Source organism: Prunus dulcis, chromosome 3 (assembly GCF_902201215.1).
Source record: "Prunus dulcis chromosome 3, ALMONDv2, whole genome shotgun sequence".
Taxonomy (NCBI): Eukaryota; Viridiplantae; Streptophyta; class Magnoliopsida; order Rosales; family Rosaceae; genus Prunus; species Prunus dulcis.
This window is the reverse complement of record NC_047652.1, coordinates 13,618,249-13,645,137: the sequence shown is the minus strand read 5'-3', so window position 1 is coordinate 13,645,137 and position 26,889 is coordinate 13,618,249. Positions and strand designations below refer to the sequence as shown.

At 35.7% G+C, this 26,889-nt stretch overlaps 2 protein-coding genes and 1 long non-coding RNA gene across 3 annotated transcripts; all 3 read right to left on the bottom strand.

The window, feature by feature from the left end:
• Nucleotides 1-4,608: 4,608 nt before the first annotated feature.
• On the bottom strand, nucleotides 4,609-5,254 carry LOC117622856. Its single transcript, XR_004585042.1, has 2 exons — nucleotides 5,047-5,254; nucleotides 4,609-4,918 (listed from the first exon to the last, which is right to left on the bottom strand). It is a non-coding gene; the product is annotated as an uncharacterized LOC117622856 (long non-coding RNA).
• Nucleotides 5,255-11,613: 6,359 nt separating this feature from the next.
• On the bottom strand, nucleotides 11,614-14,466 carry LOC117622992 (nuclear transcription factor Y subunit C-2-like). Its single transcript, XM_034353815.1, has 5 exons — nucleotides 14,383-14,466; nucleotides 14,132-14,234; nucleotides 12,541-12,611; nucleotides 12,068-12,281; nucleotides 11,614-11,986 (listed from the first exon to the last, which is right to left on the bottom strand). Exons 1-5 carry the CDS (start codon nucleotides 14,449-14,451, stop codon nucleotides 11,976-11,978), a joined length of 468 nt encoding a protein of 155 aa, XP_034209706.1. The 5' UTR covers nucleotides 14,452-14,466; the 3' UTR covers nucleotides 11,614-11,975.
• Nucleotides 14,467-18,397: 3,931 nt separating this feature from the next.
• On the bottom strand, nucleotides 18,398-19,703 carry LOC117623028 (zinc finger CCCH domain-containing protein 14). The gene is made up of 2 exons (XM_034353864.1): nucleotides 19,050-19,703; nucleotides 18,398-18,935 (listed from the first exon to the last, which is right to left on the bottom strand). The coding sequence occupies exons 1-2, from the start codon at nucleotides 19,701-19,703 to the stop codon at nucleotides 18,654-18,656; spliced, it is 936 nt and encodes a 311-aa protein (XP_034209755.1). The 3' UTR covers nucleotides 18,398-18,653.
• Nucleotides 19,704-26,889: the final 7,186 nt, after the last annotated feature.

Sequence of the window (26,889 nt, the reverse complement as noted above, 5' to 3'; positions counted from 1 at the left end):
TCTGGCCCCAACTCGCTTAACTTTGGAGTTCCTACGACTCCGAAGCAAGTGAGCTCCCAAAAGGCCTCATGCTAGATGGATGCGGGTGTGCACATATAAGGCACATCACCCCCTCTCCGTTGGTTGATGTGGGATCTTACATAAAGGGTTCACTAAGACATATGGAGTTGATTATCATGATACTTTTGCACTTGTTGCTAAGATGAATACTGTCATAGTTTTGTTGTCCTTAGCAGTAATCTTGGATTGGACCCTGAGGCAATTTGATGTAAAAAATGCGTTCTTACATGGTGAACTAGAAGAAGAAGTGTACATGAGTCTTCCACCAGGGTATATGGTTACTGGTGAAACAGGGAACGTGTGCAAATTAAAAAATGGATTGTACGGGTTAAAGCAGTCTCCTCGGGCATAGTTTGGCAGATTTACTATAGCTATGAAGAAGTTTGGTTACCAACACGCAAATATTGATCATACTCTATTCATTAAACATAGGAATGGTAAGATGACTTTGTTGATATTTATGTTGATGATATGATTGTGACTGGTGATGATACTGTAGAAATCTAGGAACTGCGGAAGCGTTTAGCATCTGAATTTGAGATGAAATATTTGGGCAGTCTGAAATATTTTCTAGGAATGGAAGTCACTCGATCTAAACATGGCTTATTTCTTTCATAAAGGAAGTATGTCATGGACCTGCTAGCAGATACTGAAACGTTTGACTGTAAACCAGCTAATACACCTACTGTTGAGAATCATAAACTTGGTGTTTATGTGGATCAGGTCCCAACTAACAAAGAAAGATACCAAAGGTTGGTTGGAAGATTGATTTATTTATCATTGACAGACCCTGATATTGCCTATGCTATAAGCGTTGCTAGCCAATTTATGCATTCACCTAGTGAGGATCATATGGCTGTTGTGATGCGTATGCTGAGTTACTTAAAATTTGCTTATGGGAGAGATTTATTATTTAAGAAAAATGGCACTTGGATCTAGAAGGTTACATTGGCGTAGATTATGCAAGGAATATTACGGATAGACGTTCTACATCAGGTTACTTCACCTTTGTTGGTGGTAACCTAGTTACGTGGCGTAGCAAGAAGCAAAACATTGTGTCTCGGTCCTCTGCAGAGTCTGAGTATAAAGGGATTTCCCAAGGGGTTTGTGAAATACTGTGGTTGAGGTGGTTACTTGCTGAAATTGGGTTTAGACCAAATGTTGCTACAAAGCTCCATTGTGATAATCAATTTGCATTTGAAATTGCTAACAATCTGGTGCAACATGATCAAACTAAGCTTGTAGAAGTTTATCGGCATTTCATTCAGGAGAAGCTGGAGCATAAGTTAATTTCTATACCTTTTGTGCCTTCTTTAGAGCAGCTTGCAGATATGTTGACCCATGCCGTTTCAAAGCACCGATTTGAAGACTCACTTAACAAGTTGGGCATTACCGATATCTATGCACCAACTTGAAGGGGAGTGTTGGCATGAGTCAACGTTCCTATTAGGAATAGAATTTGTTCGTATTAGGAATAGAATTTATATTTTATTGTAATGATCTAATTTGAGTATAATTATGAGATTTTGTACATATTTCCTATTTGTACTCACTCTGTGTGTAGTATTATATTCATCTTTAAGAGAAGAATAAATATATAAGTTTAAACGCTAATTATTTTGACTTAGACTGCATGCCGCAGTTCATGGGCATTATAGGAAAGGTGCTTAATACGACAATCATATGCCTACTACAAGGATTAGGGAGACTGGCATGCATAAATTTGGTGATTCGATTTTTCGTTTTTTCTTTAACTATTACTTTTTTATTTTTTATTTAAAGATAACATTGTTTTATTAGGAATTAAGTGAAAGATAATAAAATACATATGGGATCGATGTTGCATTTACATATTTTACTATTTAAGAATCTGTGCACTTACAAGTATTACATAGGTTTAATTTGACTGATTGAATTCAATACAACGCCGGCTCGGATTTGGTCCATTTTTACAGGCCTAGCAATTGATCAGATTTAATCCATAATCACCTAACTTATTTGGATATTCATTAACCCATAAATACAAAATAGTTGGATTATTGCTAAAATTGTACTTTTTTTGTTGGCTTTGGCTAAGCATTTATGTCCTTATTGGACTTTGGTCCTCCTTGTTTTGGTCAAAGCTATCTGCAAACTATTAATTGAAGAAAAAATCTTTACTTTTTAAGATTGAGGAGGAGCTCTTTCTCACAATCAATGTGGTTTTGATACATGTTAAATAATTTTAATATTCTTTTTATTTTTTTGTTGAAACTTTTTCAATATTGTTGAAATTTGACAAAGGCCAAAACCCGACTAATTTTAAGGAGGAGCTCCTCCTCAATTTTAATAAGCCAAGTCATACGGGTCTCTATTTTTTTATTTTATTTTAGGACATTTCCTATTGAAAAAGACGATAGTATATTAAACTCACATACACAACACGGGTCTATATTTAAAAATAGGATAATGTTTGACAAATAAAGATGTGACCAAGGAAAACAAAATTACAGCAAGAAGAAAAAAGAAAGATGTGACCAATTGAAAGTGAACACCTAAATCAATTAGTTTCAACGAACCCTTCTTCTAATATATAATTATAAAATATAATAAAAAATAAAATTATTTTTATTATTGAGTCAAGTCGATGAAGTAGGTGAGAATCTCCATCCTAAAAATTATAAAATATACTAAAACGAAAGGTGAATCCTTGTGCTTGCATTTATCCTTTTTTCAAACAATGAAAAAAAAAAAAACTTGAAACTAAAGTCAAGAGGCAAGAGCCCACCCCACCCCAAAGTCCAAGATTGTAAACTTTTATTTATTTATTTATTGTATAGACAGGTACCCAGTTCGCAATTAGCAAGAATTGTAAACTTTTATTTATTTATTTATTCTCAAGAGGAGTTCCTCCTCTTCCTTCCGCAGGTAATCCTTATTCTTAAAATAAGGGTATGTTTTTGCCAATGACGCCAAATCCTATTCAAAGATTTGCTCATCCTCCGGTTCTATTGTTGAGTTTTGGTGTTCATTTTCATAGATTGTATTGCGAACTCTTTTCTTTCTACATTTGGTCATTTCTTCTGTATTTGGCATTCTGCTTTGATCTATTGTGGTTATGCCCTTCTTAAAGAATAGTGTGTATAACAATCCTCCAAGAAAATTCAAGTAAATGGTACATGAAATTGTGTTAATTATATAATGTGTCAGCTTTACTTCTGTGTTAGTGAATTGGGCTACCTTTCTTGGTCTATTTATTTTATTAATTGCTTCTGTAGATCCTGGTAACTCTTTGACTTTTTGTATTGATTTATTGTAACATTCTATCAATATGGTGTATGTGATTATTTATTAATGTCTAACTGAGTTTACTTAAGACAACATTTACATTCTCATGGCTAACTATTGAGTATTTTAAAATTATGCTCTTCTCTTAGTAGTATACAACGAAATTCTTTTGCCAATAAGGTTTAGCCGAGTAAAAAGAACCTTGATTTGCAGTGTGTGTGTGTGTGTGTGTGTGTGAAAAACTAGAGGTGTCAAATGAGCAGGAACGGCCCAACACTGCATGAGCCCAACCCATTTAAATTAGGCACGACACAACTCAAGTACGATTATTGGATGAACGTGCTAGGCACGACAAGTAAGCATGGGGCGTGCCGGATTTAAAAAATTATGCCCAATAAACTGAACCAACCCGCGGACTGACATGGGTTGTGTTTGGCCCGAGACCACTTCAAGCCCAACTCGGCCCACTTAACTTTCTTTTTGGTCAAGACCCACTTTACATAAACCATCTCTTAGCCTCCTTCCCCTCTCGATAACTATATATATAGACTTTGATTTGGTGGCTTCTTCTTCTAACAAATCATAAATTTTCATATTAAATAAATACTACAATAAATCCTCAATTTTTAATCCCATATTAAATCATAAATAAATAAATAAATACTAAATTCTCATATTTTAATCCATATTACATATAAGAAAAGTATGAACATATTATAAATAAATAAAAATCAAGTTAAATGGGCCAAACATGGGCCCCACATGAGCACGGCCCATTTCAATGTGAATTTGAGCTTTGAGCCGAGGAGGGATTAATAGTTTTTTAAAATAAATGGGTCGTCACAAGCACAACACAGCCCAATTAATTAAATGGGCCAATCCAGCCCATTTGACACCTCTATAATGAAATAAGTCCACAAAATTTTATGAAGTACCAAAAATGGCCATCGCCTTTTGGAGCAATGACCAACAACTGGGAACTTAAGAACATGAACCTTTTTATTTTTTTTTATTTTATAAATTTATAATAATGACCATTCCCTTCCATCAAGGAAAATACTTGTCTCCTTCCCTAGAAGTAAGAGCTCATACTTTCTTGCCAATCACAGGTTGATATGTGTGTAGAATTCTTTTGGTGTTTCTGATGAATTATTTTACATTTGTGTCAAATTGTGATTTGCAAGAAATAGAAATGCCTCCTTCCAATTCTAGGGAAGAAGAGAAGTAGTGTCCTTCCATCCATCAAAAGCAACCACTTTTTTGTAGTAATAATTGGACCAGTACAGCAAAAAATTTGCAATTAATCTGTAATTTAAAATTTAGATTCCCATGTAGGGTTACAGTTATGCCGATGTCGATAGAATTATTAGATGAACATTTATGTAATCTTAGCACTTCGTCCTGTCCATAACTATGTAGAGCATGTAGTTTGTAAGCATGCTGAGAAGAATACATGTACATCTGCACGCTTACAAACTGCAGTGGGATGTAGTCCTTGCCCAGAATGTACTGAGATCAATAAAAACGCTTATCCCAAAAGTGATTCCTAAGACAGTATTCCTAAACACAAACCAAGGTTAGTAGCATCAAACTGCAAAGAAGGGAATATCAGGTCAGTAGCAAGATAAATAAACCTCGAGTAACCACAAAACATGAATATGAAAATGAAACGATTCATCATATACAAAATAAAATGTTGAAAAAAAGAACTGTATATACCTTGAGATCAGATGGTCTTGAATATGCATGAACATGAGTCTCAATATAGAGATGGAAGGGAAAGGGAGGAGCCGCTGGAAATCATTGGAATGGGCGGGCTTGGGAAGAAAATATCAATAAGAAAATTTTCTTAGTGATTTTCTTTCATCCCAAACAGCCCATTCCTACAATTCCCAGTAGCTCCAATCTCCCTTTCCCTCCTCTCTCAGTCTCCTTCTTGTTTGTTTTTGCTCGTAGTGCACATCTTCACCCCTTTATATACACCAATAGACTACCTCCCCACCTACCAAGCCTAGTCTCTAGAACAATCTATTTTGCAATGTGGTCCTTATATTTCTTGTTATTTATCTTTCGGATACTTAGAGCATCTACAATCATACTTTCTATTTTTTAGTTAAAATTTAGCTCAAAACACATGAAAGCTATTTACACTCTTTATAAAATTTAAATTCCAATCATACTCCCTAATTTAGATAGTCATAAATAATTTTAAATTTTTTTCTTTAAACAAATACAAATATTTTTGTATAATATGTCAAATTAGAATCCGTGTATCTGTGAAAAGCCCTAACTATTTCTAACAACTGTGTGAAAAGGAGTTGGAAAGCCATCTTTAAAGTCATTTTGTTTTTCTTGAACGTGAGCGTGGTGAATACGCAAACTAACCTGTAGTAAAGTTAACCTGTGAGTCGCATGCGAATGGAATCATTTTTTCAAAAGGTAACGTACGACATCAAATGTTCCCACTTTGAGCGAATCATATGCCCACTTCGTTTCAGTTTTTGTTTGTTTTGCTTTTTTCCTATTATTAATTCAAGAGTAACGCTACGGGCACCAACTTGTTTACCAACTTTTGGATACCAACACATGTGGCACATGACATGGCAACCTATGTCATCTGCCACCTCATTTATTTTAATTACATAATTTATTATATAAATAAAAGAATTTTTTTTTTCTTTTTTCTTTTTTCTTTTTTCGGTGTGAAATTCTTTTATTTATATAACAAATTATGTAATTAAAATAAATGAGGTGGCAGATGACATAGGTTGCCATGTCATGTGCCACATGTGTTGGTATTCAAAAGTTGGTAAACAAGTTGGTGCCCGTAGCATTTTTGTTAATTCAATAGTGTTTGCTTAGCCGTTAATGCAATAATGCAAATTTGTTGGCCTTAACAGTGATTCCAATCAAGTTTGATCTCTATTTTTATAATTTAAAGTAGTTTAGACCATCAATTGTATAAAATAAAATAAATACTTTTTTTCTTAATATTGAAAGATGTTCTAAATTCGAATCCCATCACCACTATTGATAAAGAAAACTTCTTAAAGTTTCTAAAATGATGTATTTTTTACTTGTATTTTCCACAATTTTGTATCAAGCTTGTTTGTTTATATTTTTTTAATGGAACTATTGTGCAAAATTGATTGATATCCAATATTTAAAGAAAAAAAATCGCTGTTAATAGAGTCTAGTCCAGTGAAAAAGTGTCTTGATTTACAGACTAGTGGTCTCAAGTTCGAGCCTCCCCACCATGATTAGTATGTGTGTGTGTGAGAAATTATCACTTGTACTAAAAAAAAAAGAAGTCCAAAAAAAAAAAAAAACGATTGCATTGGTTGTAGAGATGTGGGCTGGATTTAGCCCAAAATGATCAAATGCGGTTTCTAATGGGGGGATTCAGCCTAGCCCAGATGGAAACTATGCTCAGTTATATGATCTGTTTTGGCCCAAGCTCAAGCCTGTGTTGGTGTCGAAAGGAGAGTATGTTAATTTTAACAAAGATCAGCATAAGCTTCGTGTAACAGAGAAAAGAAACAATTGAACTTGAGAGCCAGAACAAGTGCAAGCTCAATGGCACTGATACCATCTTAACTAAATGAGAAAAAGGAGAAACAAGAGAAGGAAGACATAGAGACTTTTCTATTAGAATGATTCGATTCAATTACACATTGATGTGATACTGGTATTTTCACCTAAACTAGTAAGATTACAATGGAGTATTCTCTCACGACCAGCTCGAATTTTATGTTATTACTAGAGATTAGTTTCGGTTGAGAACCGCTTAATCCAAAGGAAAACTTGAGAAAACCATAATTTGGAAACTTTTACACGTTGACCTCCAAAAAAAAGAGCTTACGACTTCATCCTGTTTTGCTTGTTTTCGATCACTGCAAGACAAAAGAAAATTTTGGTTGATCAATTAACTTTCAATTTATATGACAAAATCGTTTTCGCCTACAATATTTTGAAATAGACCATGTTTTCTTATGTAAAGCGGAAGTTATTTAATTTCTCAAATTATTAAGCTTTTTGAAGTGCTAATAGGTGCACGCTCGCATTCAACACAATCTCTTAGCTTATTTTTTAGGCCGATAAGGTTAGGGGAAAACAAATAGTCTTAGTTATGTGCCAAAAATGACGAATAGTTTAATTGTCAAATAATTCCAATAATAGATATTTGAACGCTTATATAGTGTTAGCTAGACTGGTGATTAAGTACTAGTAGTGGTTGAAAGTCTGGAGATAAAATAGTAATATTAATTAGCTATGGAAGTTGCACTTAGAGTGGTCTCATTGCGTTTCAATTCTTCATCTTCTTCATCTTCTTCCTCTTCTTCTTCTTGAAAACCCTAGCTTCTTTTCTCTGTTATGATGGTATCAGCCTAAATATGTAGGGTACATGGATTTTGGTACCTTATATAGGGAATATGAACATTGTAGGTAGTAAATGGATATACAAAATCAAGAGGAACTCTGCTGGTTCAGTGGCCAGATACAAAGCTCGACTTATGGACTTAAGGCTTAGGGGGTTTAGCCAGGAACCGAGTTCGATTTTGGGGAGACTTTTAGTCCAGTAGTGCGACATACAACAGTGAGGTTGATTCTAATTCTTGATGCTATGAACCAATGGAAATTAAGGAAACTTGATGTCAAGAATGCCTTTTTGCATGGAGATCTTGAAGAGTAAGTTTTCGCGAAGCAGCCACCAAGTTTTGAAGATCCTATTCATCCACAGTTGTTTGCAAACTTCAGAACCCTCTTTATTGTTTGAAACAAGCTCCAAGGGCATGGAATGCAAAATTCACAGGTTACTTACCTACTCTAGGATTTAAATAATCCCATTTTGATCCAAGCCTCTTTGTGAATGTTGGTCATTTTTTCCGTCTTTCATCCTTTTACTAACCGTAGGGGTCAGCTCAACTCTGAGGAACGAGGAGGAATTGTTGGATTAACACCAATGCCCCGATTGGATGGTGCGTCTCTTGGCTCGTAGAGAGAATTCTTTCGATTTCTGAACAAAATTGAAAGTTGAATCAGTTTGTCAGAAGCGGACGGGCCGGATCAAGGTCCTATCTGTCACTTATTTTAAATACTGACCGTGGTTATTGCGTACGCATGCCACTATTGGATTTATAACCAGTCCAATAGATCTGGTGTGGAGATAAGTGATTGATGCTGAAGGAGTTTGCGCCTTTTTTTTGAACTTCTTACCAAGCCATTGTGTTCTAAGGGGGGTACTGGCCTAGATTGATTCTTTTTTATGCCTCGATTAAGAGGACTTTAAAATTCTTTTCTTCGTGAATCGTCGCCTTGGCAAGTATGAGCAACACCTGAACAGGCAACAAAGCAAGACCAAGTTTGTGGTTAGCAAAAAACCCTGCATGGGTTCTTATTAACCTATTTCAATATTTTTCTCGTTCTTGGAATAGATTGAATTAGTTCGGGCCCAGTGATGTAGTTTCGGGCCCAACACACTTCCTATCCTTTTTTCTTTTACTGTTTCCTTCGGGCCCTTGTCCCCTTTCGGGCCTGAATATTGGCTTTTCTGGACTTTTCGAAAGGTAAAAGGGCGGGATTCCAATTTTATGTACTAAAATTGTCCATAATCCGTTTTTTTAGATGATTAAGTGAAATTTAGCTATATAGAGCCTTCTACAACTTATATGTACTTTGAACTTCAAAATTAAATAACAGAAGATTCTTCAGTCAATCTATTAGTTATCCTTAAATTCGAATCATAGAGTAAAGAAAAAAGGGACTGGAGATTTCTCAATCCAATCAAACGATTACATGAACTGAAACAACATACATCTTAAAAGAAAATCATACCATGGATATGGCAGAGCTACGAGAGATAAACGCAGGATTCGTCAACTAGTTATCTTAATGAGAAAGTAGGCAGGTTGTTTTCTTGAGAGTGTTTTTGGAGACTTTACGTCTGGTTTTGGAGAGAGAGTCTTCTTCTTCTGAAGTAGACCCTTATTAATTATAGGGGTGGAGGAACTTGTAATGATGGAAACTACGATAGGACCTTTGGCTTGTGGTTCAAGTTCAGCTGCTAGTTCATTGATCTTAACCAGTTCATAGAGGGAATGATGGAGGATCTCTGGCAAGAACCGTCGGTTTCCCTTGTGGAACTTTTCTTGATTTGACTTCTCTGTACTTGAAAACTCGGCTGGCAATTTTGATCTTCTCTGGTTTTGGAGGCTTCAGTACGACTTGTTTTCTTGCTGGGCGAGCAAGAAGTCAAGTCGTCATTAAATGCGATAATCCCCTTTGGCCTCCCACGTGGGCTCAGAAAACACGCTTACCAATTTTTCAATGTGTAGAGTGAGATAGAGATATGATTTTCCTGACTTTGGGCCTTTTTATTGATTTACTCAAAGAGGCCTAGTTGGGAAAATGAGGCTTTTTCGAGAAAACAGATGCTAATGGGCTTGGCTTTATTTTAAAATATCTTTTTAAACTCTGAGAACATTTTTTGCCCGTTTACCAAAATTAGGTATAAACAGTGAAACATGTTGAGAATGTGTTATTATATGTTGATGACATAATATTTACTGGATCCAGTGATGAATTGGTTCAAAGTGTTAATACTGAATTGAGTGCAGTATTTGAAATGAAGGATATATGGGAAGACTCACATACTTTCTAGGCCTGCACATATCTTATGGCTCATCAGGAGACATATTTTTGAACTAAAATAAATATGCTAAAGATCTGTTGAATAAAGGAGGAATGAGCACCCTCAAATCTTAAGAGAGGCTGGTGAACATTTGTTTGATCCCACCATGCTTTGAAGTATAGTGGGAGCATTGTTGTACATGACATTCACAAGACTAGATTTAACTTATGCAGTGAATATTGTGTGTCAGTACATGACCACTCCCACTAATGTTCATTACCTTTTTGTCAAAAGTATTCTCATATATGTTCAAGGTACATTAGAGCATGGCATCAGTTTTACAAATGGTCTTTGGCAGCTTAGTGCCTACAGTGATGCAGACTAGGTAGGAGAGACATGAACAATAGAAGGTCTACAACTGGATTTGTGGTATGTTTGGGAAGCAATCCAATTTCATGGCAGTCAAAAAAACAGGGGTCAGTTTCTAGAAGTTCAACAGAAGCTGAATACAGGGCCTTGCCCAATACAACAGCTAATATTTCATGGATTCGTAAGGTCTTACTGGATTTACAGATTTATCTTCCTAGCCCACTTGTTATGTACTGTGATAACTTGTCAAGCTCTGGCTTTAAGATCAAATCTTGTTTATCACTCAAGAATCAAGCATATGGATATTGATTTCCACTTTGTGAGGGAAAAAGGTACAAAAAAAAGAGTTGTTTGTGCAGTACATTCCTACAGAAAGAACAACTAGCTGATGTGTTTCAAAAGGCTTGCACTACGGGTGGGCACAATCCAATTTTCCCCTCAAATTGGATTCGAAACCAAAGAACTTACACACGGTCGAGTTTGGTTTGATTTTTATAGAAAGTGTCTAGAAGAATCAAATCAAACTGAACCTATATGGTTCCGGTTCAGTTCTGCCTGATTTTTAGTTTGGAAATATACGAATATAAATATGTGAAGAAGAGAGAAATAGGATGTATAGAGAGATAGGTACAATTGATAAAATAAGAGAGAAAGAGGTAGAAGAGATAAAATAAGAGAGAAATGGGTGAATATATAAATAGGAAGAGAAATAGAAAGAAATTGGTTGAAAATAGAGAAAGGCAGAAGCGCAAGAACGGATATGGTTCATTGAAAAAAAAAAAAAAAATTGGGCTAAAGTATTTTAGTTGGGTATAAATTGATACTAAAGCATTTGGGTATTAATTCAAGATATTTATATATTTTATACCATTTTTTTCAAGAAGGGAACCGATCCAAAGTGGTTCGATTCGGTTTTTGAGCCTGGGTTGACTTTCTGAGTCAACACGGATTGTTTTAGGTTTTTTTTTTTTTTAATACTCGGTTCACCAATTCAGTGGTTCAAATACCCACTCCTAACTTGCACAGTCCTATTTTTTTGCCACATTGTCTTCACCTTCGACTGAGGAACTCGGCTGGGTAGGGGAAAATGATAACTATAAAATTAGTTAAGAAGGTAGTTAGTCGGTCAGGTTCAGCTCACGGGCTTTCGGTTAAGTTGGTTAAAGTGAGCTTAGTTGGATTAGTTAGACAGTTTAGCTTGATCATTAAGAAAACTCAATACAGAAACTGAAATACAGTCTTTCTAAGCTTCAATTCTACTTTTCAAATCTTCTTCCTCTTCTTCTTCTCGAAATCCTAGCTTCTTTTCTCTGTTATCATAAGTATCCAGATAAAGCTCAAGGAAATTCATCAAGAAGCCGCAGTATATATATCACGTCCAAAATTCTCACTGAAACAATAAACTGAAAGAAATGAAAAGGAAACTGAGACGCAGAAGGGATGTTCATTGAATATCCCGTGGCTTGGAAAGGCCCCCAACCTCCATGCTTTATACTGTTCTTCGAAACCTTCACTTCATCACTTTGCTGCACCCTCTCATACAATAACAAACTCCGCTCATAAATCTAGGAATTAAATTAAAATAAAATTTCCTATCCAGCTGGTCTATGAGAACAGCTCTAATTCCGCTAGCAGAAACGGAATTTAATCATTCATCATCTGCATTGTTTATAAAATTATTCAGAAGAAAAATAAATAAATTAAGATGGAGGAGAAAGAGAAGAAAGTGCAATGTGTCACCTTCAAAATAGTCACGTACGACGGAGTTCAGCGGAGGAACAGCGTGAACTAAAAAGTGAAGAAGCTCATCCTGCATAATTGCCCTGGCAGTGTCACAATGCTGCAACGTGCGCCTCTTGCTTCTTTCAGTGTGCAGCCATGAACGAAGTGTGAGCTCCATAATGAAAAGCTCACATGCTTTCGAAAACAAAACCGGAGTCTCCGAGCTCACCTTCTGCAAAGATAATTAACACACTTTCAAGTTAATCTTTTTGAAACATTACTCTCTAATTAATAGATAAAAAATAAATAAGTTATAAAAAGGGTTTTGCATATCAATTGATGAATGTGCAGATCTACCTTTTTTTTTTTGGTAAAATAGGGGGCAAAGCCTAGAACAAAAAGATTACACAGAAACAAATCTAGGCCTCAAGAGACCATTTTTATCAGCATCTAAAATAGGCTGCATCAGATCAGGGGGAGAAGAGATCTACCTTGACTTGTCCATCAGATTTCATGACTCTTTTGACCCTGGCAAGAGGGAGTTCGTGATGTGCTTTTGCCACTGTATCATACATTATAAAGAAGTACGTGATCATTAGTTATACAATCATGCCATCGCTTATCCAATAATACAATCAAGGAAAAGAAGATAAGACAAATTAATGAATTGATTAATTCTCTTCGAATATTCATAGACATTCTTTTGTGGGACATGTCTGTAAAGTTCTCTCTAAAATGAAAAGTATTTCCGTATGGTTCTTACTTTTTTAGCATACTGCCAACTTCTTTTTATTTATGTTTATATTTATTTTATTTTATTATGGACAACCTAACTAATTTTCCTTTCATTGATAGACCTCACACACAATCCCTTTAAGTGAAAATAAATAAATCAATCAATCAAACGAATTGCTATGCTGCAGTAGTTGCACCTTTATGTTTCACTCTCCAGTGCTTACATAAGAGCAACTCCACCCATTTGCCCTTAGCCATGGCAAGGGGGAAGCTAGGGCAGCCACTATTTACGTAAATAGTGGTTGCCCTTGCAAATAGTATTTTGTGTTTTCACCCGTTGTCATAGCTAAGGGCAATTACTATTCATTTTTTTGTTTTTTTCACAAATTTTTTTACCTAAATAATTAATTTGGATAATATTTTTGGATTAGATTTTTGGGTTCCTACATGTCAATCTTTATTATAAAATTCATATTTCATAATCGGAAAAAAATTTCGGATAAGATTTTAGAAAAATAAAACTTGAAAGTGAAAAAAATATAAAATAGAAAGTGAATAATAGTTGAAAGAGACAAAAATGTATGAGGATTTGGTGTTAAAAGTAAAGAGTATTGGTTGGTATTTATAGAAAGAAAAAAAATTAATTAATTTTTTGGGTATTTTTTTAAAAATTTTTTTTTTTTTTTATTTTATTGCACAAAAATTCGTTGCCGTTAGATTGGAGGAAAAAATCCGATCTGAGAGTCCAAACAACGCCACGTGGATGCTGGCTATGGGAGGCACTGTAGCGCACTGACGTCAGCGCCCTAACATCATCTAAAACTCGGGCTCCAAGTCGGGCCAGCCTCCCCTGAGGGCCAACCCCGCTCAGCCTTACCGCTGGAATTGCTCTAAGGTAAATTTAGTCCAGCTCATTTTAAAATTTCGAGTCCGTCGCTATATATATATATATCCCTTTGGTTATGTAGGTCCTGATCAAAACCTTTTGTAATGATTTTTACTTCTTAAAGAAACAAAAGATTTGGAACATCTAAAAAAAATTCAAAAAATTGAAAAAATGATGGCTAACAACTACTAACGTGTGCTAGCGCTAACGGTGTTTTCAAATTATGATAGAAAAAATTAAAACAAGCACACTTCGACATAAATAAACAGAAATCATATGTAATGCTTTTAACTCAAAAGTACAATAAAAGTACAGTTTGGGTTCAATCCCTTTTCTTTCTTTTTTTTTAAATTTTAAACTTTTGTATGTTTTTGTTTTTATTTTGGGGCACTAGCTTAAAACTGTAGCAATGACCAAAGACAGAAGAAAAATCAAAATTTGGACCAAGAGAAAAAACAAACCTGTTGTGTTTTGAATTTCAAACAGTTGCTGATTCCAGAATATCTCTATCTCTTCCTTCTGAAGTTCCGTAAAACTGGATTGCTTAGCCTCCTGATCAGCCTCCTACTTAATTATTATAGTAAGAAAAAAAAACCAGAAGGAAGAAAATAACACATGATATATATCTAGCATAAGAAACTGGAAGGAAAATACTTGACTTATTTGAATGCAATCTCTCGTCTAACAGAAAATGGATGGCAATTAGCTTCACCTCTCTGCTAGACGGATGAGAGTAGTAATTGGGTAGCTCGAAAGAGCCCGTCGACATGAAACCGTGCATTTCTGGAGAAGTGTTTGAAGAGGGTGTGATATTGATAGAACGGTTCACATCCATAAGCACTGGCCTGAATTGTCTAGCTAGCTAGTTTCTGGTTTCAAAGGCTTCAAGTGTTTCTCGTTCTGTCACCTGATTTTCATGTGAAGTGAGACTTTAAACAGTTTTCAGAAGTGAGAAAGCAACATTTTTAATCTGCTTTTACTTTATTTATCTGGTTATTTGTCTTTAAGTTAGAAGAATCCATGAGCAATTAAGTTTTGTCAAAAAGGAGACACGATGTAATCTGAAACTAGATATTGCTAATCAGGATGGTGTTTGTAATTAAAAGAGAATCCAATGAATAGAGTCGTTTTGTGCGTTTGTAGCCCATTGTTTTTCTGGTTATTATCAACCGTTGAAGTTTATTTTAGACAAAATCCAATAATTCATGTTATCCTGCAACAAAAGTCTTATATAGAAATGAATTTTATTTTCAAAATCTAGAATTTTACTTGAAAGAAAAAGGTGCTACTTACTTCCCCATCGGTATGTCCATGTCACTAAGGTAATTTGTCATGGTATCCCTATTTTACTGACGTGGCAAGTCCAATAAATTATGGTCTCACAATGAAGTAATTTTTTAGATTCCGAATACATTACGTGGCTAGTGTACCATCCAATAGATGGAAGACATATAAAATATTGGCAATGCAACCTATCACATGTTATAAAAAGAAATGCAGTGAGTTAGACAATAATTATTCCACATGTCCTATGTTCATTAGATGGTACAGCCACATGGTGCATCCGGAACATATAAAAATTTCTCCTCACAATATGTACATGTACATTATGATCTTCTCATCTAAATATAAATTGTTCTTTATTGTCTTTCTAACTGAACGTTGAGCAATAGAAAAAATAAAAATTGCAAAACTTTTGAGATATATAAATATAGATGGTTCGTAGTAACAGTTTGGAAAATATAAATTTAGATGTCAAACTCCTTATATGAACTCCCATTTTATACAATGTATACGAATATGATTAGAATCAACATTCACAATTATATCCAGTGTTTTGGCCAAAAACTTCGGAATCATATCCCCCCTCTTCAAAGCATTGTGACTCTTCAAAGACTTCCAAATCATATTCTATGAACTCTTACTCACTCCACTTGTCTTCTTCAATTAATCATTGCTCATCTTCTCTTGTTTTCTTTCAATTATGTGTTGAACCCTTGTTCATCTATATTTATATCACTTTCTTGGATTCCCTCATTTTCACATATCTTTTCCACAAGGGGAAATTAAGAAGACTCTAGATTAGTAGTAATCATATTTTTTATAATAATTGTAATTATACATACCTTAGATAGGTAGGATTTCTATAGGAGTACTATATATAGGAGATGAGCCACTATTCTGTATACCTGAACACAATCCAATTCCTACACATTCATACCCATAGCCGAAATACCTCTAGGAGAACAAGAAGAGAGTTTGCACAACCTTGGCATTCTACTTGAAGAATTCGGTGCCTTCCATGTCTTCATCAATCATCATGTTTCTCAACAAGTCCTTCATGAACTAATTTCATTTTACTAGGGCTACGATGTAGCATAGCTATGAATCCTTAAATTCTTTGATATTGTTAATTATATTTATCTATGCATGTTGAGTGCTTGTTACAGTTCTTAATGCTTTCAATTAATTGGCCACTAATTTCATGATTAGAAGAATTAGGTTGAAACTGGAAGGAGATGCCTAATAAATAACTTATTGTAACAAGTACCATAAATTACATAGGCGACTCAAAATATGGTTTGTATAGTCTTTAATATTTTTCTTAAACCTTAATGGGTTGTTAACCATCTAAATCCATAACTATAGAGTGGGTTGAGGGTAAAGAATACAACTAATATTACTCGGAAGAGAGTATTTCTGAGGTAAGGGAAAATGACTATATAACTTGTTAGCAAACTTGGGATTAACAATCTAGAAGGATTTGGGTGGGATTAGCTACAAGTGAAATCGGTGTCGTAGTGCTTTATTATCCTTATTTTCATCTGTTATATTGTTTACTTACTCTTAATTTACTTTCTTAGTTATATTTTTGTCATCATAATTATTTTATTGTTTGATTCAAATATAATTAGGCATAAATCACCCTTGTACTTAATAGATTAACTTGTTCCTTGTTGGAACAATACTCTACTTACTACTATATTAATTTGAGAGATATTGTCCTCTTACAATTATTCACATCAAATTTTGATGCCCTTTCCGGTGATTGGCTTAGTCTGTTAATATTAGTATGATTTTTTTCTAGTTGTACTTTGGATATTTTAATAAATCATAATAATATTAACAGACTAGCTCGATCCTCGAGAGCGACACCAAAATTTGATGTGAATAATTGTAAAAGGGCAATATTACTCAAATTAATATAGTAGTATGTATAGTATTGTTCCAACAGAGATCAAGTTAATCAATTAAGTATTAGAGTGATTTATGCCTAATTATATTTCAACAATAAAAGGATTATGATGACAAAAATATAAGTAAACAAGTAAATTAAGAGTAAGTAAATAATGTAACATATGAAAATAAGGATAATAAAGCATTAGGATACCAATTTCACCTAGTTAATCCCACTCAAATCCTTCTAGCTTGTTAATCATAATTTTCCTAACATGTTGATAGTCATTTTCCCTTACCTCACCAATACTCTCTTCCAAGTTATATTAGTTTTATTTTTTTTATACCATCAACCCACTCTATTCCTAGTTATGGATTTAGATGATTAAGAACTCATAAAGATTTATGGAAAATATTAAAGACTACACAAAACATAAGTTAATCTTCTAAGTCGGCTATGTAATTTATGGTACTTGTTAAAAGAAGCTATTTATTAGGCATCCCCTTACGGTTTCAACCTAATTATTCCAATCATGCAATTAGTGGCCAATTAATTAATTGAAAGCATTAAGAACAATAACAAACACTCAACATGCATAGATAAATAATTAACAATATCAAAGAATTTAAATATTCATAGTTAGGCTAGTTAGGCTACCTCGTAGCCTTAGTAAAAAGAAATTAGTTCATGAAAGACTTATTGGGAAACATGATGATTGATGAAGACATGGAAAGCACCGAATTCTTCAAGTAGAAAACGGCAAGGTTGTGCGAGCTCTCTTCATGTTCTCCTCAAGGTACGTATTTCGGCTATGGGTATGAATGTGTAGGAATTGGATGGTGTTCGAGTATATACAATAGTAGCCAAATCCCCCTATATATAGTACTCCTAGAAATCCTACCTATCTAAGATATAATTACAATTATTATAAAAATAGGATTCCTACTAATATAGGGTTTTCTTTATTTCTTATTGTTTGACTTGGTAAGACTTGAACCATCTTGAATTAGGAAATTTGACAACACTCTTTGTAATGAAAGGAATGATTTGGTTTCTTTCCAATTAATCTCCAATCTTCTTCTTCTTGCTCCTTTTTAGCTCAATTTCTCATATTTCCACAAATTCTTCACAATTCTCACAAAACATATTAAAACAAACAATTTAATTCAAAGATAACGACATTCAAAATCTATTTGATGTTTGTAAAATTCAATCAAACTCAATTAAATTCAATTAAATTTACATTGAGTTCATCTGGCAAGAGATATACAAAAATTGTTTGATATTTCTTCGATATTTTGTTATTGGTTGATATTTCATCAAGAATTTATTTAGATTTGATTGATATTTTGTTAGACAATATTATCAAGACCTGTATGCGTAAACTGATAACAACATGTACCATCAATCACTCCCCTAACTACATATGAGATGCATGGATAGAGAGAGATGTAGGCGTCCCCATTTTCTGACTTGGATTGAAAGTTGCGTAAAACTTGGTGTATACATATAATATATGTCATCATTTGGATGATTAGAAACCCGAGTATTAATGTATATATAGATAATAATCAAATTAATTAAAAAAAATACAAGCAATAAATCAGTAATTGACGTTTTTCCCTCTCAGCACCCCGTTACAAAAATTCACATTTTCTTTATTCTTGCTAATTTACGTTGGATTTGGAACATTTTTAGTTCCCAAATCTTTAAACGACTGGTCTATATACAAAAAAAGAAAAGAAAAAAAAAAGGGGGGGGCCAATTTAAACAAAACCCAGTCCCATGCATATATCCATCATCCACTAATCAAAACGAGTCTCTGCTGCCATGGCCAGTTGCAGCCTCTCCTGCTCAGTCAGCGAGTGACGGAAGTGGCAGCGGTGACCGTACGGACACTTGCCGCCAGCTGCAACCATCCGGCAGAGCTGAGTCTTGTAGCGCGGGTGCCTCATCACCGGACGGAGCTCCCTAACGCCGTGAGCAAACTGGCAGTTCTCTCCGTACGGACACGTGCCAGTCTCCTCCCACTTGTTGCACAGCTCCGTCTTCACCATCCCCTGATTGAACACCTTCACTTGGCTCTGCTGCACCCGCACCCACAGTAACAGAACCCGCCCATAAACATAAATTTATCAGACAAAATAAAATAAAATAATAAAATGCCACGTAATAATTTAATTTATTAATTAATTACTCACGGTGGGCGAGCCAGAAACGAGTTGGCTAGGGACACGTGGCCGAGTCGAGGAGCGGACGGAAATGCTCTTGGGGAGCGCAACCCGGTCTACGACGTCGAACCGGTTTCGCTCGATGACGCTCGTGGGACTGATATCCGAGGCCTCGTCGGAAACGACGCCGTCGCGAGGACCGAGAGATCCGAATCCGAGCCGCCGAAAGTCGTCGAGAAACGACGGCGTGGAAGGACTCTGATACGCCGACGACGAGGAGGATGAGAGGAGGAAGCTCTGGAAGGTGGCCTGCGACGAGAGGAGCTTGACGAGGTCGGCGTTCGCGGACCGGAGATGGGAGTTCTCCCGGCGGAGAGAGTCGAGTTCGTCGGCGAGGTCGCGGAGGTGAGCGCTGCAGAGATCGTAGTGGTCGCGGAGCTCCTGGGACTCGAGGATAAGCTGAGCCTGGGTGAGGCGCTGCGACGTAGCATTGTGATTATGGTGGTGGTCGTCGGAGTTGGAATCGGAGTCCGAGAAGGAGGAGCGAGTGGAGGGAGTGAGGGAGAGGGAGCTCGGGAGTGTGAATTTGGGCGGGAAAATGGAGCGGTACATTGAGGCGAAATCGGAGCCGAAATCTCGGGTCGACGAATCGGGTGAGGTTGGAAAGGCGGCGTTGGTCTCCATATAATAATATTATTAAAATACCGAATGCTATAGAAACGAAGGAAACTGAGAGTTGAAAATGGAAGAGGCGCATCAAAACAGTTAGAGGCCATAACAGAATATATATGTTAGTGTTAAGCGTTAGTTGTGCAGTTAGAGAGAGAGAGAGAGAGAGAAGGCGTAGGGTTGTTGGTGGTGTTGCAGCAGTTGGTGGAGGAAGGGAATGTTTTGGCGTGGTGTTGAAGTATGTGTGTGTGTGTGAGGTGCAGAAGAAGATGGAATGGAAATTTTCAATGGAAGGTGTGGGTGGATTAAGACATATGTTCGTTGATATAAGTTCTATTTTCTAAGTAAGCTTTTTTTTTTTTCCTTTTTCCTTTTTTAATAATAATGATACTTGTATTCTTGATGGTTTGCTTCTTTATCACAACTTTAACTAACTCTCTCTCTCTCTTCCTCTCTCTGGTATGGCCCCTCCTTTTGGTAATTGGCACCATCTCAATCAAATGTACTATGTGTCTATTTAGCTTCCCCTGTAACCAACACCTTGGGTTTCACTCTTTTTCTTCTTTTTTCTTCCTGATGCGGGGGGTCTCACTCACTCACACAAAACAAAAGGCATTCTTATTTTATTCATTTAATTTTTGGTTTTTGTTTTTAAAAAATATTTGTTCTCGGTTGTTTATTTCTTAATCAAACTCTCAATTTTATTCCTATAATCCATTTTTTAATATATTATTATCCATCAGTATTGTAGGAAAAAAAAATCATTCTTCTGTAAAAATTACATAATCATATGTACTATGTTTTTTTTTCTTCTAAAATATCAAAACATAGTAGTGATTTTCAAATGTAAACTTTTACTGATGATCAAGAGGAAATTATTCGTACATAAATATTTACATTACCAAAATGACAGTACAAGTACACTTTCATTTTTCTAATGTAAAGATCCGAGTACTGAACACTTCGATTTAATATATTGAAATTAAGTAAAGATCATCTCATCCTTGTGAACCTACTCATTAGCTTAAAATAGTAAAAGGTGTAGCACCATGGCTCATACAATCCCATTAAGTACAGACCTTACAAAATGATTATACATAACATCAAGATAGACAACATATAATGAATTATAGCTATTTATGCACGATATATTACTTTTCTCAATGTATCATATTTCTTCGCATCTTAGTGAATCTCATGAGTGGATTACTGGTAACAAATCATAAGTCCTAAAATGAACCAAGATAAGCAACAACATGCTAGAGTCCGTAATACTCAAACATCTATACCTAAATGTTCGACTTCTCAAAACATGTTAAGTATAATTGTGGGAGCAAGTAATCATACACCAATAATAAGACACCATGTGTACGACAAAGCAATCAAATGGACAAAATTGCCCTTAGTAAAGGGCGAGAGAAGATAAGAAGCATCCAATCGAGCATTAAATGAAGATAGTTGAAACTATTGCCCCAAAGCAAAGGTCGATTTCTCTGGTAGTTTAAGGCTTCGCCTAAGCCCAAGTTGCCCACATAAGCCTCACAAGGCCCTTCTGTTAGACAAAGGCCCATGGACAAGCTAGTCCTATACAAGTCCAAACCTAGATTAGATAAGGCTTAGGGGATAAGCCCAACATGACTTATCCTTAGGCAACACACCACCAAAAGATCAACCCAAATCTTGGGTATATCCTCATTAACTACAGTAGCAGTAATTAAGGAGATAACGCTCCACTACTTTGGATAAATATCTCATACGTCCCAAGTCAAACGGCTAATTGATTGGACGTGCACATCAAGGAGTCATGGCATCCACCACTTAATGTCAAACATGTAGCCTCCAACGGTGGTAAATAAGCCACCAATGGGCCAAATTTAAAACCCACCTCCATCTATGGGAGAAGGCAATTGTTCATTGAACTGAGAAACTCTAACTCTTTCTTTGTTTAACAGTGCTAACTTAGGCATAGGAGGCCCTTTGTCTCACATCACCAGTGTGCTTGAGGACTTACAATTGTTTATCTTTTCTTAGTTTTCAAGGAACATGAGTTCTTTCTCAAGGCTGATGAATTCATTTCTCACGATAATAGTGCACTATCTGAAGGGACTTAAGCCCACAATAACTTCCAAAACTTCCCAAAAACTTGTAAGTCACTTGAAGTATCTGTGTCATAAGCCCACTTTGTATAACTTCTCAAGACATAGATCATATAGTGCATAGTTGTGATACATAAGCATACAAATGGCAGCAAATGTGTAACCATAAGTTTGTAAGCACGTAACTAAGATTTCAGCCAAAAATTTGTCTAAGCAAATAAAATATATATTTCATGTAGATAGGGAGCATTTTTGCTCACCACTTAAATCCAATGTGTACATTTACCACCCTTCTTATAACTTGACACATGTCCGTACCTGTAACCATAGTTAACTATTTAATTTTAAATATTTGAAGTATTTAAAATTAAAAAAATTAAATTAAATAAAAATTAAATAACATTTAAAAAAAACAAAAAACTCTTTCATTCTCTCTCCATCCTTCCCGACGAGACCCACCCCCACCCCACAACCAGCCACCCAACCCAAGTCACCACATTCCCCTGCAGCAACCCCAACCACCTCCAGACCTTGTTCAACCTCAACCATGCACCCCACCACTACCACCAGCCACACCGACAAAATCCGATTGGGGTTCGTCAGTGACTCCGTGATCGGAGCCGTTGGAAGTGAACCATCCACCGGGAGACTCGATTTGACCGAATTCAGAGCATCCACGAACCACTGGTGCTCCGAGTTGGTCTCATTGGAGCCGAAGCTAACGGGATGGTTGTTGCTGAGAAGAAAGAGGAAGAGCCTGAACCTTGCGGGCTTAGCGGAAGCTCGGTAGTGCCGACCTTACTCGATCATCATGTGGTTGAGGTCCTTGTCGTTGGTGATGGAGATGAGGGCATCGAGATCTTCGTCGGAGAGCTGGTAAGTAGACGACGTCGTTCGGGGTGTCGCAGAGGGAGGCGAGCTTGGAGGCGAAAGCGGAGAGTCTTGATGTTGCGATCTACGGCGAGGATTTTGGTGTCATCGCTGAACGTATGCGAGCTGGTGGTCGTGCGGGTAGGGCTGTTTGGGGTGGGCCTCGTCGGGAAGAGGGAGAGCGAAAGAAAAAGAGTTTTTAATGTTATTTAATTATTATTTAACTTTATTTTTAAATTTTAAATACTTAAAAATTTTAAATTAAAGAATTAACTATGGTTACAAGCATACAGATAGGTGTCAAGTTATAAGAACATCTCGAAGAGAGATGTCAAATATCAAATATTAAATTTAAATTTGATGGCTGATGTGACAATTTGACATCTTATACAGCTTTACATTCCACCCAATATGTCAAATTAAATTATTATTTTATTAAATTTTAGTGTTGATTTATTTTTAATTAAAAAGAAAAGAAAAGAAAAAATAATAAAATATTCATTTGACATTTTACTTTTGGGATGTTAAAAATAACATCTCAACTTTCAGTCTTCATTTCACATCAACTTTGACACATCGGTTGGAGTGATGTGAGATGTTATTTCTAGCCGTTAAATGTCTATGTGACACTTTTAACACATCGGTTGGAAATGCTCTAAGAAGGGTGGTGAGCGTATATATTGGGTTAAAGTGGTGAGCAAAAATACTCTTTTATAGATAAAGCAGCTGCAAAATTCAGTAGAGTAGTACTAAGAAATGTTATAGCTATAATACCAACCATACATTAAGAATTATAGCAACTTTACTACTTATTATCTCCTTAATTTAAGACTAATGCAAATTTGGGCCACCTTAGTGACCTAATACAAAAGAAAATTTAAACCCCACAGACCAAGCCGAAAACCAAAATACTCCATTTATGATATGCTTATTAGTAAAGAATTTTATCACTAATACAAGCTACCAAACGAGGAAGAAGGCAAAAGAAGTACTCCAAACTCTATACGCATGTAAAAAAAATTAGGTTTTGTTTGGTTATGTGTAAGGTGTAAAGTAGATAGTGGACCTGTATTTTGCATGTCTAATTATGTATTCTTTTTTGCGTATTTAAATTTCAAATGGGCCCTTTTAGTTAAAATTGGGTTTGTGAGTGTTTTATTTTATTTTATACAAACAATATCTAATCTAAATTATAAAGAGAGGGATTTAAATTTGGATGCAGAGTGAGGAACACATCTGCTCTAGCCAACTTGGCTAAGCCCATGTCTGCAGCTTGTGAGTGCCTTTTTACTAAAGTCTAATGTTTTCAGGGATGTCTAGGTGCGGAGCTCTTTCGTTTTATCGCATACAATTTTGTTAAAGTCATAAATAAATTTCCTATTTCATATATGTCCATGTTTAGAGCTTGGAAACCAAGATTAGGAAAGTAACGGATTTGTGGAACGGATTTGGAGAAATTCCTTAGAAATGATCACTTTCAAAACCGCATATCAGATGCAGATTAGGCCAGTTGTTTTTGAAAACCGCCATTCTAGAATCCTCTTCTTCAGCTATAAAAAGTGACTTGAAAACTAGGTTGGTATTATCAAAAGCTTTTGTCAATCTCCTTTCTTGATTACATATTAAGTTTTGGGTTCAACATAAATATGAAGGTTTCTCAAGCGTGTGAAGGGCAAGATGAAGATGAAGATTGTGGTAGTACTCCATGCGTTGACGCGAAGTTCAATAACATCGAATCAATGATTTACCAAAGGTATCTCTATTATCATAACACTTTGCCACCAAATTTTCTTGAATTTGTAGAATACATTTTGAATCTCAACTCAATGATTCTAACTTGATATGGTTGCGTGTGAAGAGATAATGAAGACTTGGTATATTACTAAATTTTTTATTATTCATCATGTAAATTTGCTAGCAGATTGGAATTTCTAAACATTAGGGTTGGAACTATGGGCATGAATTTCCCAACCTTCAAGTAAGGGTCAAGACTAGCAATTTCATATGACTATATTAGGCATCGATATATGTGTACTTTCACTTAGTAACTGACTTGATTATTTGCAAATTTAGTTCTGCTTATATAAATGATCAGTTTTGTGAAACTTTTCATTCTGGCGGTGATGGTTGGAGACATCGTGTTGTTCGTAGAATGGTGAGCAGGCAACTTCATCTTATGTTTTTAGGGGTTAATCGTTTTATTAGTCCTTGAATTTAGACCCGATTTGCATTTTGGTCTCCTAATTTTCAAAATGGTTCCCGTGGTCTTTCAAAATTGATTAAAATATGAATAAAAAATTAAAAAACTAAAAAAATTAAAATTAAACTCTCTCTCTCTCTCCTCCCCTATCCCGATTTCTACTCCTCTCAAACTTGATTTTTCTTTTTCTTTTTTGTTGGGTTTTTATGTGATTTTCTTTTGTTGTTATTTTAAAGATATAAATTTTTATTCATTTTTTTGGTTTTAATATAAAAATACCATTTTGCCCTGCATTTAACAGAAAAAGTTAACAAAATTAACGGCATTACCATTTGTCCTAACGAAAGTGAAGTTAAAGGATCACGGGAACCATTTTGGAAATTGAAGGACTCAAATTCAAATCGGGCCTAAGTTCAGGGACTAATAAAACGATTAAGCGTATATTTTTATTTTGGTCTAATTTTTCATTTTGCATTATGCATATGCTATATGGATCAACAAAGTTTCTATTCATTTGATACCTTGTGCAGCCACTCCATTGTGGATGCATCATGTCATGCCACACATACACGGAACTGGACTATGGAGGTGTGAGTTCCACTGAAGACTTATTGTAAACTAAAACATCTATTGATTCAGGTGAAGTGATAAGTGGCATAAATTTTTATCTGACTTAGATATTTTATTTTTGCAATTTTGTGTTGCTATGCTAGTTAAATTATTTATTTAGTAAAATGATTGGAATGATCGAGCAATATTACTGACTCTAGCCAGTCTCTACTTTTGCAGCTACCAACCAACGGACAAATCCATTAAAATTATGTGATCATCATGTACCCATTTTATGTATGTAATGAGACAATTGTTCAATCCCTTTTTCCTAGATCATCTCAACACAAGAGTTGTAGAGCACGCCAAGGGCTAGAGACAATACAGAATACACCAAGAAAGAAACCGTAGGGGCAAACAAAGAAGGACCCCCAAAAAGAGCACAAATGCCATCTCCTTTGTTCTTAATACATATCCCTCACAGATAAGGCAGAGGGATCAAGAGTGGCCTCTTAGCATGACGAACTTCCCACAGAAGATCATCACAGTAGGGACATTTATCGGATGACAAGCGCACAAACGTTCCAACGAACACATCAGGGAGAACTAGGAGATCCCTCAAAGCTGGTTTCCGTTGCCCTATCAGCAAACTCGTTGATGCAAATTCTACACTCACTACGAGAATCTGTGAGCACAGGGTGTCGCCGGAAAAATTGCTCAAAAACAATAAGGGCTCTATCACCACCCGGATCCCAGGTCCCCATCACAAAAAAACCCAGAGAGATGGGAACATAAATTACAACCAACAACCCTAGTTGCCGAAAATCGTGCCCAACGCCGAGAATCCAAGAATGCACAAGATCCATATGGCCCAAGAAAAAACCTAGACCCCAACCACCTATAAACCCCCAACATGCACCGCCAGCACCTTGCGAAACCTTCCATATCGCAACCCTCACCACCAAACCACCGTAAAAACCAACATGAGAGGGACCTGACCAAGAAGACGCCATAGATCAACACAAGAACCCTAACTGAACCGGATCTCCACAGAGAAGGAACCACAGAAGAAAACGCACTGTGAAAATAGGGAGAAGGCATCCATGCAGAGGACCACAACCCAAGTGAGGGCGCCGACTGCAGGGAGTGGACGGAAGAGAAGGACAAGAAACCCTAGCCGTTTCTCTTGGCTCTCCTCGTGTATGAGAGAGTGACCTTAAACCCCATATAAACTGCAACTTAGTGTGTGTTTTTATATTACTCTTATATTGGTATTTTAATCTAATTGAAACTACGATATAATGTATATTTTTATGTTACTTTTATATTGGTACTTTTAAGTTTATAACACAGAAATTGCAACAAAATGTGCATTTTAATATTACTCTTGTATTGGTATTTTTATGTTTATATAATTAAAACTGCAATGCAATATGTATTTTTTTGTTACTTTTGTATCGATATTTTTAGGTTTAGTGACCTTTAT